Source organism: Ornithodoros turicata, chromosome 4, assembly GCF_037126465.1.
Source record: "Ornithodoros turicata isolate Travis chromosome 4, ASM3712646v1, whole genome shotgun sequence".
NCBI classification, from domain to species: domain Eukaryota; kingdom Metazoa; phylum Arthropoda; class Arachnida; order Ixodida; family Argasidae; genus Ornithodoros; species Ornithodoros turicata.
In genome coordinates this window covers 16178036-16190393 of record NC_088204.1, presented here as the reverse complement: position 1 = coordinate 16190393, position 12358 = coordinate 16178036, and the positions used below count along the sequence as shown (strand labels likewise).

General features: G+C 45.6%; 1 protein-coding gene and 1 long non-coding RNA gene across 2 annotated transcripts; one reads left to right on the top strand and one right to left on the bottom strand.

The window, feature by feature from the left end:
- The first annotated feature begins 289 nt into the window (after positions 1 to 289).
- Positions 290 to 2526, top strand: LOC135392752 (uncharacterized). The gene is made up of 4 exons (XR_010422207.1): positions 290 to 506; positions 1029 to 1416; positions 1491 to 1621; positions 1975 to 2526. It is a non-coding gene; the product is annotated as an uncharacterized LOC135392752 (long non-coding RNA).
- Positions 2527 to 2713: 187 nt separating this feature from the next.
- Positions 2714 to 5451, bottom strand: LOC135392750 (uncharacterized). Its single transcript, XM_064623473.1, has 2 exons — positions 5249 to 5451; positions 2714 to 4646 (listed from the first exon to the last, which is right to left on the bottom strand). Exons 1-2 carry the CDS (start codon positions 5312 to 5314, stop codon positions 3162 to 3164), a joined length of 1551 nt encoding a protein of 516 aa, XP_064479543.1. The 5' UTR covers positions 5315 to 5451; the 3' UTR covers positions 2714 to 3161.
- Positions 5452 to 12358: the final 6907 nt, after the last annotated feature.

Sequence of the window (12358 nt, the reverse complement as noted above, 5' to 3'; positions counted from 1 at the left end):
GACCTCTACCTGTTTGTAAGCAAATGACGTCATAGTGTTCGACAGCGCCACGAATTTGGTAGAGTTGAACTACGTTCAAAGCCATAGTGGCGATCAAGGTCGCGCCCGAAAGCCACGGTCTCGAGGGGATTACGATGGTCTCTAAAAGGGACGCGACCTTCGGTCCTAGTTTTCTTTCAATAGACCTTATGCGAAACGACTGCCATCTATCGGGAGGAAGGAGCGCAGCCGCCATGTTCAAGGGTAGCGTCCTACAGCTGATCGTAGCCGACTGTCGTGCGTGGACGCTTCTCATCGTTTACATCCGCTATAAGAGCTGCCTTTTGCCACTTCAAAATGACAGAGTGGTCTTCGGACCTTTCTGGTCTTCCCGTGTTGCCTGTAGATTTCACAGAGCAGTACAGTGCGAGCAAATCTTCGTCCAACAAGCACAGGAACCGGAGTTATAATTTCGTAACCGAGTCGTACGTTCTTGTGTCAACACTACGGACGAAGAAACTACCAAGGTACGTTCTTTTCACACTTGTCGTTTCCACGCGCTAAAATGTCTTTTGGTGGTCTCACATACTGCATGAGATTTCGCTCGAAGTATCCCAAGCTTGCAGGACGAAAGCCGCAGCGCAAGTGATAATCTAGTTAGACATCGCACGCACATTTTATCTTCAACTTCTTTTGCACTTGTGGTGCGTGCATCACACACCTACAGAACGTCACATCGCACGCGCATTTTATCTTGAACTTCTTTTGCACTTGTGGTGCGTGCATCACGCGCCTACAGCACCTCGCGAAATAATGACAGTGGTTGTATGCTTGTTGATCGCCTCACATGTGAAGTCAATCACGCTCATGAATGGTGTGCTCATCTAGCTCACCGTATTTCACAATTGTCCTATGTGCACAGGATTGCTGACACATATAATCCTTTATTTACAGTGCTGTCCAACCAAGTTACGCCGTGCAATGCAAATGCTACAGGAGCAAAAAGAAAACACAGGCGCCATACACAGTAAACATAACTCTATGTGCAGGGCCAGCTGTTCAGTACGCTCACTGTAGCTGTCCAGCAGGAAGCGGAGGGTACTGCCACCACCTTCTGGCGGTACTACGGGTCCTATCGAAGCTGAAAAGCCTCGGGTACAATGAACCGCCGCAAGAACTGGCACCAACGGAACTCCCACAACAATGGAGGCGACCACGCACATCAATGGCACCCGAAATTGTTATGAATGTTAACTGGCGTAGAGTTGCAGAAGGTTGCTCAGAAGCCCCTTTGCCATGCAGGCTCTATGACACTCGTAAGCGTGTGCGCACGGAGGACCAAAAGCGAGAGGCCTCACAGACACTAGCAGTCAGGTTACAAGAAGCAGGTTGCAGTACTAGTCTTGTGGATGTTCTCGGTTCAGCCTCAAGTTGTTCGTATGTTGACACGAGTTTTGGACGAGCCCCCCGTGGCTCTACAATGGATGTTCAGTTGTCCCCTCTCCCACCAGATTATACTGCACTGGTTTCCCTTGGGAGACTTCATGCTGTACAATCTGGTCCCATACCAATCTTCACCTTATTTAAGGATGAACCACAGTGGACGCCTCCTCAAGATGTGGCTCACGTCTCGACTCTGAAGGTAATGTTACAACTTGTATACGGTTTAAATGCAGTGTAGCTTAAACTTGCCTGAAAACATCTCATTTGGACAATTTTCGCAATTATCTGCTATAATGACTTAAGCGGCCCTTTAAAAGGATGCTTTCACACTGTAATATCTGGAAAAATTTCGAACAAAAAAAAAAAGAACAACATTGGCCGGTATGTCTTGCAGAATGTTGTTTGTAATAATCTGCATGGTGGCATTCCAGATTCTTCTTTTGCATATGAAGTGTAAAATTTCAGTTGCACCATTATTGCAGAGGACCATTCAATGTTGTGACGTGATGTGTAGACAATATTTGTGCAGCTGAATATTAACATGTTTTTCAGAACATATGTTTGTCAGAAGAAGAGGCAAGGGATATGGAAAGGGACACCAGGCAGCAGTTCAACAGCTCTCTATGGCAAAAAGCACGGCTAAATAGGCTGACAGCATCAAGATTCGACATGGTGCTGAGACGTAAGCAACCGTGGACAAATGTTGGACTTCGAAATGTTGTTCGGCCTAAGTCGTTTACGTCATTAGCGGTGAGGTATGGAATTTCAAGCGAGGGGAAAGCAGTTGCCAGGTACACCGAAGTGATGGAACGTCTTGGCCATAATGTCATGGTTCAGAACTGTGGACTAATGGTCAGGCCAGGCAGTCCCTGGCTGGCAGCCACACCTGATCGTGTTATTTATGACCATCATGAGCAGCCTTCATATGGACTGTTGGAGGTGAAATGCCCCTGGACGAAGAGATCCACGACTCTGGAGGATGCCCTCGAAGATTCCCAGTTCTGTATAGAAATTGTGGACGGTAAACCCAGACTGAAGGAGACCAGTGTGTACTACCCCCAGGTCATGGGGCAAATGTATTGTGCAAACATGAGGTGGAGTCACTTTGTTGTGTATTCTTCAGGATGGATTATCATTACACGTGTGGATTTTTCAGATTCAGCCTGGTCAGAAATGAAAAGAAAGTTGGATAGCTTTTATTTTAATGACGCTCTGCCATTTATTGTTCAAGTTGAGCAGGCAAACTGCATGTGAACTGTGCACGACTATTCTTCCATTATTTTTTCGACTGTACATTGAACACAGATTTATTTTTGAACAAATGTCCTTTAAAAGTTCTTAGGTTACATATTCAAGCAGGGTCAGGGATTACATGACGTACTATACATAGGGAGTGACTCCTTAACTATACATGCTCGGCATTTCCTAAGCAATCTAGTCAGTGTGCCTTACTTGGAATAAAGTTGGAACAGTTTCATCTGAATAGTCTTCACTTAGAACACTCAGGCACGATTTCACCAAACACCGGTTAACTTTGAACCGAGATCAAATGTTGCTAAAACTTGAAGGTACTGCTCAATTTTTTTTACAAACGTCAGTTGGTGACGCGATGAATGTTTCAGTGACAATAACTCCCTTTAGTGAAACACTGTTAAGGGATCGCTCATCCCTGTTCAGGTGTTAATCGGCGTTGGTGAAACAGGGTCTTGCGTGTCATGATTCCTTTACAACTGTGCAATTCAGCTATCTTTTATCAGAGATGATTGAAAGTTAGTCAGTATAACACACACAGTCCACAGCTGATTGATCAGGGGAGCCATTGTTATGGGTATGCGACGATCGAATATGTGGAAGTTTTTGATCCTTTGAATTCTGCGCTCAACGTGAATACGGAGTGACGCTATTGCTTCAGTTTCCAGCACGTCCTCTTCTGCAAACTGTTGTTGTCTCAGAAATGGTGGTATGTTCAGCTCCACTTTCAGTGGTTCCAGAAGGTCACCGATTGTGAAGCCTTTGTCTGCCATGACGACATCTCCCTCCGTAAACGGGAGTGAAAGAAATCCACTTTTCTTGACAAGTTCTCTATCCGAGATGGATCCTGTAGCCAGAGCTGACACAAATGTGACAAGGCCATCTGGTGATATTCCAACCAGACCTTTGAATGTGTTGCATGATTTATAGTTTGAGTATGTCTCAGACTGTAGAACAAAAGAACTTGGGACTTCACACCTTATTTCTGTGGCGTCAATGATGACCCGTGTCCTTGGATACTTATCCACAAAGGCTGGTGGCATGTTCTTGTCAACAATTTCCCGGGTGGCCCATAGTGGTAGCTCACACAGACGTAGGTACAAGAAGTTTATCCAGTCAGTGCAGAGTCTGCTCACGGTGCTCTGGTGGATGCCAAAACGATGCCCGAGGTCTTTTTGGAACAGTCCAAGCTTTAGTCTGACCATCACTAGGAACAACTGGTCCTCTGTGCTGAGAACAGTTTTTCGACCCCGCCGGGAAAATGTTGGTTGGTCGTCACATGGCATACCCTCGTCTTGTGATGCTGGGCCAAGGTAGTCAAGAACGGCTTTGAAGACTCCATAGCTGGGCAGCCCAGTGTAAAATTGAAAGCTGTCATCATCATCCTTAAATCTCTCAACGGAAAATTCTGCGGGCACAGCTTCATACTTTCTACACCTTTCCTGGAGCAGCTCATTTTCCCTTTGCAGTTTCGCTATTGTTGATTTTGCTTCTTTCAATTCTCGCTGCAGCTCTTGTATTTGCCTTTCTTCCTTTGTCAGCACGTTTTCATTTTCATTCTGTTGCTGCATGTTGTAGGTTAGGCTTGGATCGCTTTGCCCCCCCTGTGCGTTGTTCATGGTGTCAAACACAGTGTCCGCGGCTAGTGAAGCATTTTCTATGGGTGACAATGCGCCCTCGTTCTGCTGTACCTCTCGTAGCGGTCTTGCTCTAGCTTTTTGTGGCCTTGGCGGTATGGTTCTCTGCAGTGGAGCTCTACGCTTCTTTGGCAGCTCACGAAATGAAAACACAGAAGGGATGACTCCGTCATGTAGTATCCTCCGCCCACTGGCAACATTCCTTACGAAGTCATCAGCAATGAAGTGGTTCGAACAGATGCGAGCTGTGTCTACGTCGAAGTCTGGAACACGCTTTATGGCAACGAGCCACTTTTTCCGGAGCTCTTTGTCTGCTGGAAAACAGTGAAAAGAGACCTGTAACCAAAAAACCAGAAACATTGCGGTGTGATGATCAATTAGCAATGTACTAGCAGGTATGTGTTATATATAGGCACCCATAAATGAGCACCAAAAAAGAAACCGACTGTGCACGCATAGTATGCGTAATTTATTCTGTCGAGATTCGCGCCTAATGTACGTACCAGACGTGTTTAATGCCATCGTTGTGTATAATCCGAAACGTAAAGAGCGAATTTATTCGCAACGGCTAGGGAGTCCACGTTTCGGAACAACAAATAAATTAATGATAATGAATGGGGAAATTCGCGTTGGTTTCGGACAAACCGTCCGCAAAAGGCTGATTAAGTTACAGGACACCTTGGCTTCCGTTGCAAGCTTATAAAAGTTGGAGAACGCACAGTGAAAGGGGAGCCAGCCTACGCACTGGCGGGAAGGCACTCGAACGGACAATTTGTCTTGTGCAGTGCTTGTCAGTTTGGGTACTGTTGCTACTTTACTCTCGTGTCGGTATCCTCACCCTTACTTTCCTCACCCGATGAACCCTTCCCAGCCATGTGGAATTGTTGACATTTCTCACGCATGTTAAGTCATTCGAGTACGAAACAGATTTCGCTCACCTTGCTTCCGTCCTCTCCAATATTTCCACTCTGAGTGCAACGTGGAACGACACAGTATGACGGCATCGCCACGCAAATCAACAAAATTAGCTTGAATAAATTCACAAACCAGCAAAATAGCCAAAATTCGCTGACTGCATAGTCCTCGCTTACAAATGCGCCATCAAAGAACCCTTGAACATGGCGGACGGCCTCCTGTTGACGGCGGCGCCCGACAGATGTCTCTGAATTCCGCATATGGTCTATACATCAAACAAATGCCCATTTGTGGAACCCAGCTCTCCCCTTCCGATCTGTTTCGGTTTCAGTCTATCTACCAACGTCATGATGACGTTTCTCGGGTAGAGGTTTATATTGTGAAACAACTTGGGGAGGACCTTCTTGCATTTAAAGACAACCGATAACAAGAATACGTGAGCAGCGGATACCACGGTAGAAAGAGTTACGCGCAAAAGCACCACTTTTCTCTTCAAGTCGTCACGCCGTCGAAATCGTCGTTTCCGCACTATTATTATCCCCGTGGCCGTGTCAAAACGAAACCACCGATCCACCACGAACCCCGCGCTGAGGAATGTTTTTGCCAGCACCGATTTGCCCAGTCATCGTTACACCCTAATCAGACGAAATCAATCAAAAGTATTACAGCAACACCGCGCGAAGCCAAACCAAGCAACCGATTAACAACCCGAACCCATATACAAAGGGAAAAAGAAAACGTACTCGTTCCAACACCCGTTAACGACTACAACTAATATCGAGAGACAAAGATCCGCCTCTCAAGCGCCCTAAGTAAACACGGCCAGCCAAATCACACGAATTAGAATAACGTCGTGACTCGAGTTAGGCGATGGCGGATAGCTTTTGCTCGATAATTTGATCCATTACGTGCCGAAGTTGGCGGGGGAGAGCACGCTGCCTACGAGCCATGTCCCCCTCGGGCGAGTTTGAATTCTTTTCCCGTTTGATGGTTACTTGAGATTGGGCGCTTTCTTCTTGTCCGTGAGTACAAAAATAAAAATCATCATTTATTATGCGTCCGAAAATGCAAACTTATCTCCCGTAATTTGCCTCGACGTTGTCTTATACGTCTCAAGTACTGCGTGATATATTGCTAGCCGGCGGAGACAACGTTGCGTGCGCGCTTACGTCATAGTTAGAGCTAATGGGGGAGGGGATTGGTTGACGGAAAGGAGATGTCCGTCTATGACATCAGTGGATGGGGGAGACATTTAAAAAAAATTAGACTGGACACAATCGAGTTTAGTTAACGAAGGAAAACGAGGTCAAAGTCGCCTGAAATGGAATTTGTATGCTCCCTGCTTTTGGAATACCTTTGCCCCCTCAGCAATACAAAAAAAAATAAATAAATAAAAACAGCATGAAACGAACGTAAAACTGGGCACCAATATCGTCAACCTACAGTTCTGGACAAGTGTTAACGTAATACCGGCCGGAGTACCATTTATTCTTAGATTATTCTCTCTCTCTCTCTCTCGTTCGACGACACTCAGGAGGACAACAGAAGCAGGCTCGTGCGGTCGTTCATAATGGTGGACCAGCACAGGAGGACCCGGAGGCTTTAATGAAGACCTTAATGGGATGAGAGGAGACTTCAAATGAGGCCTCTCCTTGATCGTGAAATTTTTGTTCGGCACTGCACCCTATCCACAGCGTCCCCAAAACACCATATCCATTGGGCGGCAATTCTGCTGCCACTTTTCATCGTCATTCGCGAGTAACACAAAAATCGCAGTGTGATTTTTGCTAAGTGTGATTTTTGCAATACACACGTTTCGGGTGCAAATGCCATATCCTAATGGCACACACACTCTTAAAAATAAACTTCACCGTATAGCAAGCTCCTATAGCCAACCATCGTCTCGAATGATATCGTTATCTGTTGAAAACGGCAGGCGTACGCCTTTTTTGCGACACTTATGTTGTTCATAATTGTCACAAAAAAAGGCGTACGCCTCCCGCTTTCTACAAATCAGAGCAGATAACAATATCATTCGAGATGATGGTTGGCTAGGAGCATGCTATGCGGTGAAGTTAATTTTTAAGAGTGCACCTTCGTGATTTAACATATACACAAGGGTGTTTTGTAAGACAACCCTTCTAAAGAGTGTATTCTAAAAAAGGCACCATTCCCAGCTCTAAAAACGGAACTTCACCACATGGCACGATGTGCGCCACCTATCGCCACGAAATCAAGGGAGGGAACGTTGTCGTTCGGGATGATGTTTGGCTGCGGGACCGTGCTATGCGGTGAAGCTCTGTTTTTAGAGTGTAGGATCGTGTTTTGGTGTATTTCTATATTAATAGCGTGTGGCCGTTGGTGAACACCACGACACCTCTACTCCTATCCACATGGCTCAAGCTGCTCTATAGAATAGAGAGAAAACTTTCCCACGAGCCTGCACGGTTAATTCTCGCTAATAATCACGCGGAAACCTAATTAACGAAGCAGCTTCATAATGCGGCATGGGCTGCGCGTGACGGATAATTACAAGGATTAACACCAGCGTACATCACGTACGACCGGCTAAGGAACATTTTGTTTTTAATATTTAAAAATGTTCGCGGCGCTGCTCATCATTAGCCACACCCTCAGGTTTCTCGAGGCGACAAAATGGCCACATCAACACGGCATCAACCAATGCCCTTTTTTCGACTCATCTTTGCGCCGTATCGTGGCCGTATCAAACGCAAAACTCAAACCGTAATTCGATTACGTGGTCCGCAAAGAGATAACATCGTTCTCGCGGATAATTGAGCCAAATTTATCCCGCCAGTACCCGAAGTTACTAATTGGCTCAATTTACGAAAATGCCGAAAGCAGACGTCTCTAATCATCGTGGGCTGCCATCGTTTTTGTAACATTGAGTCGATGATAGCGAGTAGGTTGATCTAGATATCATATCTTGAAATCGGACGGCCAGTGCCAGCAAGCGTACCTGGCAACTGAAAAACACTCGCAGGCATGGGCGTTCCCAGTATTTTTTCCAGGGGCGGAAAAGAGCTTCCAAGGTGGGGGTTGGGGGGGAGACAAATACGCACTCCTAGAAATGAACTTCACCACATAGCACGCTCTTAGCCAACCATCGTCCCGAATGACAACGTTCTCGCCCCTGATTTGTTGAAAACGGTAGGCAGAGCCTATTCTGTGCCGTGCATAATAGGCACAAAATAGGCTCCGCCTCCCGTTTCCAACAAATCTAGGGCGAGAACGTTGTCATTCGGGACGATGGTTGGCTTAGAGCGTGCTATGTGGTGAAGTTCATTTTTAAGAGTGCGGTTGCCACCTGTTCGGATTTTAACCGAACACATTCACCGCATGACAAACTCCTAGCCAACCGTCACTTCTGTTGACATTGTTCTGTGCGCTGATTTGCTGGGAACAGTAGGCGTGCGCCATTTTTGTGACAATTATCAACTGCATAAGTGCCACAAAAAGGCGTATGCCTCCCGTTGTCAACAAATCAGGGGGAAGAATGATGTGTTGGAGATTGCGGTTGGGTGGGAGCGTGCTATCCGGTGAAGTTCAATTTTAAAGCAGGGTTCACACTAGTGCGTTCTGCTGCGTGCGGGAGCCTGCGTGCGTATGCGTGCGTTGTAAGCAATCCGTTCCGCTGTTCACATACCTGCGTCCGAATGCGTGCGTCACAAAACCGTAGGCCAATGAGCGCCGAGTAGGATTCCACTTGGGTGGCCGCCATGTTGAAAACAGTCTCGCAGAGAGAAACCTACTGCGCACGCTCGGAAGGCGGCCTCGCGATTCGTTCTCCGCTTGCGGGCTGCTGCGTGCGTCGGAAAAAGTTGAGTTCGGGCGAACTCCTTGCGTCCTGCTTCGGGAGGTCGCGCACGTATCTGTTGCCACGGCAACTAGCGCACGCACGCATCCGCCCGCAGCAGAACGCACTAGGGTGTAGTCAGGCGGAAAACTCAACGCATTAAACGGAATGGCATTAAATTCATCTCCCTCCTAACCAACTGTCATCTCGAATGACGTCGTCCTGTCCCCTAATTTCTTGAAAACAGGATGTGTACGCCTTTTCTGTTGCAATGATGTCCCGCATAATTGTCACACACACACACAGAGAAAAAAAAAAACGGCTACGCTTCCTATTTTCAACAAGTCAGGGGAGAGAAAGATGTCATACGAGATTATGGTTGGTTACACTCTTAAAAATGAACTTCACCTCATAGCACGCTCCTAGCCAACCATCATCTCAAATGATATCGTTATCTGACCTGATTTGTTGAAAACGGGAGGCGTACGCCTTTTTTGTGACACTTACGCTGTTCATAATTGTCACAAAAAAAGCGTACGCCTCCCGTTTTCAACAAATCAGGTCAGATAACGATATCATTCGAGATTATGGTTGGCTAAGAGCGTGCTATGAGGTGAAGTTCATTTTTAAGAGTGTAGGGGGCGAAGTTAATGTCATTCCGTTTAATGCGTTGAGTTTGCCGCATGGCTAGGATATTAGCCTGCAAAAATAGTAGCTGAGCTGCAGTTGCAGTTACAAAACAGGACGAATATGCCTTTTTTGTGACAATTATGCAGTTGGCAATTGTCACAAAAAGCAAAAAGGCGTACGCCTCTCGTTTTCAACAAATCAGGGCAGAGCGAACGATGCCATTCGAAATGATGGTTCGGCTATATAAAATATATTCGGCTATATAAATATATATATTAAAAATGAACTTCACCACATAGCACGCTCCTAGCCATGATCCCGAGTGACATCGTTCTCTGCCCCTGATTTGTTGTAAACGGGAGGCGTACGCCCCTTTGTGACACTTATGCAGAAATATTAATTGTCACAAAAAAATGCATGCGCCCCCGCGTTTCCAGAAACCAAGGGCCCTATTCTCGTCAAAGTAATCGACCTCGATTACTTTGTGTCTCATTTGTCATTGCATATATTTATTAGACCAAATGGGAAAAAAAGGAAGGAAGGTCAGCCAAACGGGACGTCGGCTTGCTATTCCGCAAAGAAAAAAGCTAAATAAATGAAAGAAGAATAAATCACGCGCCCTCAACCGATAGTCGAGCTCTTGATCCTGCAATCTTCATGATAAAGTACACTCTTAAAAACGAACTTCACCGCATAGCACGCTCCTATCTAACCTTCATTTCGAATGATATCGTTATCTGCCCTGATTCGTTGAAAAGGGGAGGCGTACGCCTTTTTTTGTGACAATTATGAACAGCGTAAGTGTCACAAAAAGGCGTACGCCTCCCGTTTTCACAAAATCAGGGCAGATAACGATATCGTTCGAGATGATGGTTGGCTAGGAGCGTGCTATGCGGCGAAGTTCGTTTTTAAGAGTGTACTTTATCACGAAGATTGCAGGATAAAGAGCTCGACTATCGGTTGAGCGCTCACTGAGGGCGTTGAGGGTTGGGTTTGCATTCACCTCAGTTCTTCAGGCCTTGTTCACGTAACGACCACTGAAAGGCGAGACACAGAGTAAGCGAGGTCGGTTACTTTGACGAGAATAGGGCCCCCAAGAGTGACAGAGATGTCACTGTGTACAATGGCTGGCCTTCAGCGTGCTATGTGCTGAAGCTTTGTATAAGAGTAAGTGGGTATACAGGGTGTTTCAGTTAAATCCCCGGGCTAAATAATTCGCGAACCGGTGCACCAATCGAATAACTTTCTTTTTTAGAAGTATCTGTCCAATACCGCCTACAAGATGCGCACCGCGTGAATGAGCGGGAGGCGCTCATTATTTAAATAAAAATGCAAATGAGTTTCGTAAAAAAGCGTAACTTCTAAAGCAGGGCGCTGTCGGTATTAAAATGGGTACTACCCCTTTTGGGACCTTCAGTGGACACCTTTCAGAGAAAAATCTGCCACCGAAGCGGGTCATTTGTTGCAGTAATTAATTGGTTTCGGTTTACGTATTTTTGTCGCGGCTGGTCGCGGCGAAGCGCAAAAAGACGCTCTTTCACTCCCTTATCCATCAATGAATTACGTCCTTACACCAATGAATTACACCAATGAATTACGTCCTTTTGCGCTTCGCCGCGACCAGCCGCGACAAAAATACGTAAACCGAAACCAATTAATTACTGCAACAAATGACCCGCTTCGGTGGCAGATTTTTCTCTGAAAGGTGTCCACTGAAGGTCCCAAAAGGGGTAGTACCCATTTTAATACCGACAGCGCCCTGCTTTAGAAGTTACGCTTTTTTACGAAACTCATTTGCATTTTTATTTAAATAATGAGCGCCTCCCGCTCATTCACGCGGTGCGCATCTTGTAGGCGGTATTGGACAGATACTTCTAAAAAAGAAAGTTATTCGATTGGTGCACCGGTTCGCGAATTATTTAGCCCAGGGATTTAACTGAAACACCCTGTATATTACTCTTCCTGAAATTTAACTACAGTTACAGCTAGAGTTACTACGTTAAAGCAATTTAGTTACTTTACGGTTCCGAATAAATGCAACTTTCAAAAACTTTGTTTTAGCACTTGTACTGCCCTATAGCATAGTTATACCGTGTTATTATAACAATGGATTTCCCACGGTCTTTACAGGATGGTGGGCGTAAGTGTAAGTCCATCCTGCCTGCATATGAGATGAGAGAACTCGCAGAATTCCTGGTTTTAAAAAAAAGCGACATTCTACTTGATGACTCGACAAAACGACGCTAAGTGACACGTGGAAAACATTGCCATAACCGAGAAACAGTGTTACATTTACACTTTACAGTTACTTTAGCCAAAAGCGATTACTAGGTCCGGTTAAAAGTTACTTTTGTAGAAAAGTATCTCGTTACTGTAACTGTTACCGCAAAAAGTAGTAGTTACGCAAGCTACCAGGAAAAGCCCTACAAGTAAAGTATAGTTATTACTTGCAAAAATATGCACTTTAAATGCAGTATGATGTTTCGCCGGCACAAACTACTGTAAGTGAAGTACAAGGTAGTGAGTCATGTACCTGAAGTACCGTTTAGGTACCCTAAAATATATCGTGCTGTTTTCATGCACCGCCTTTTCGCTGTTTACGGAGACTAATATGCACATACATACTACGACAACTACAACAATAATAAATGATAGAGAAGTGATTACGACACATGCATACATGCAT

Excerpts from the sequence above, each read along its gene's own strand:
- LOC135392750 (XM_064623473.1), bottom strand. The coding sequence starts at position 5,314 with ATGCCGTCATACTGTGTCGTTCCACGTTGCACTCAGAGTGGAAATATT. Across the intron at positions 4,647-5,248 it reads TTGGAGAGGACGGAAGCAAG|GTCTCTTTTCACTGTTTTCC; the intron begins GTGAGCGAAATC and ends TTTTGGTTACAG.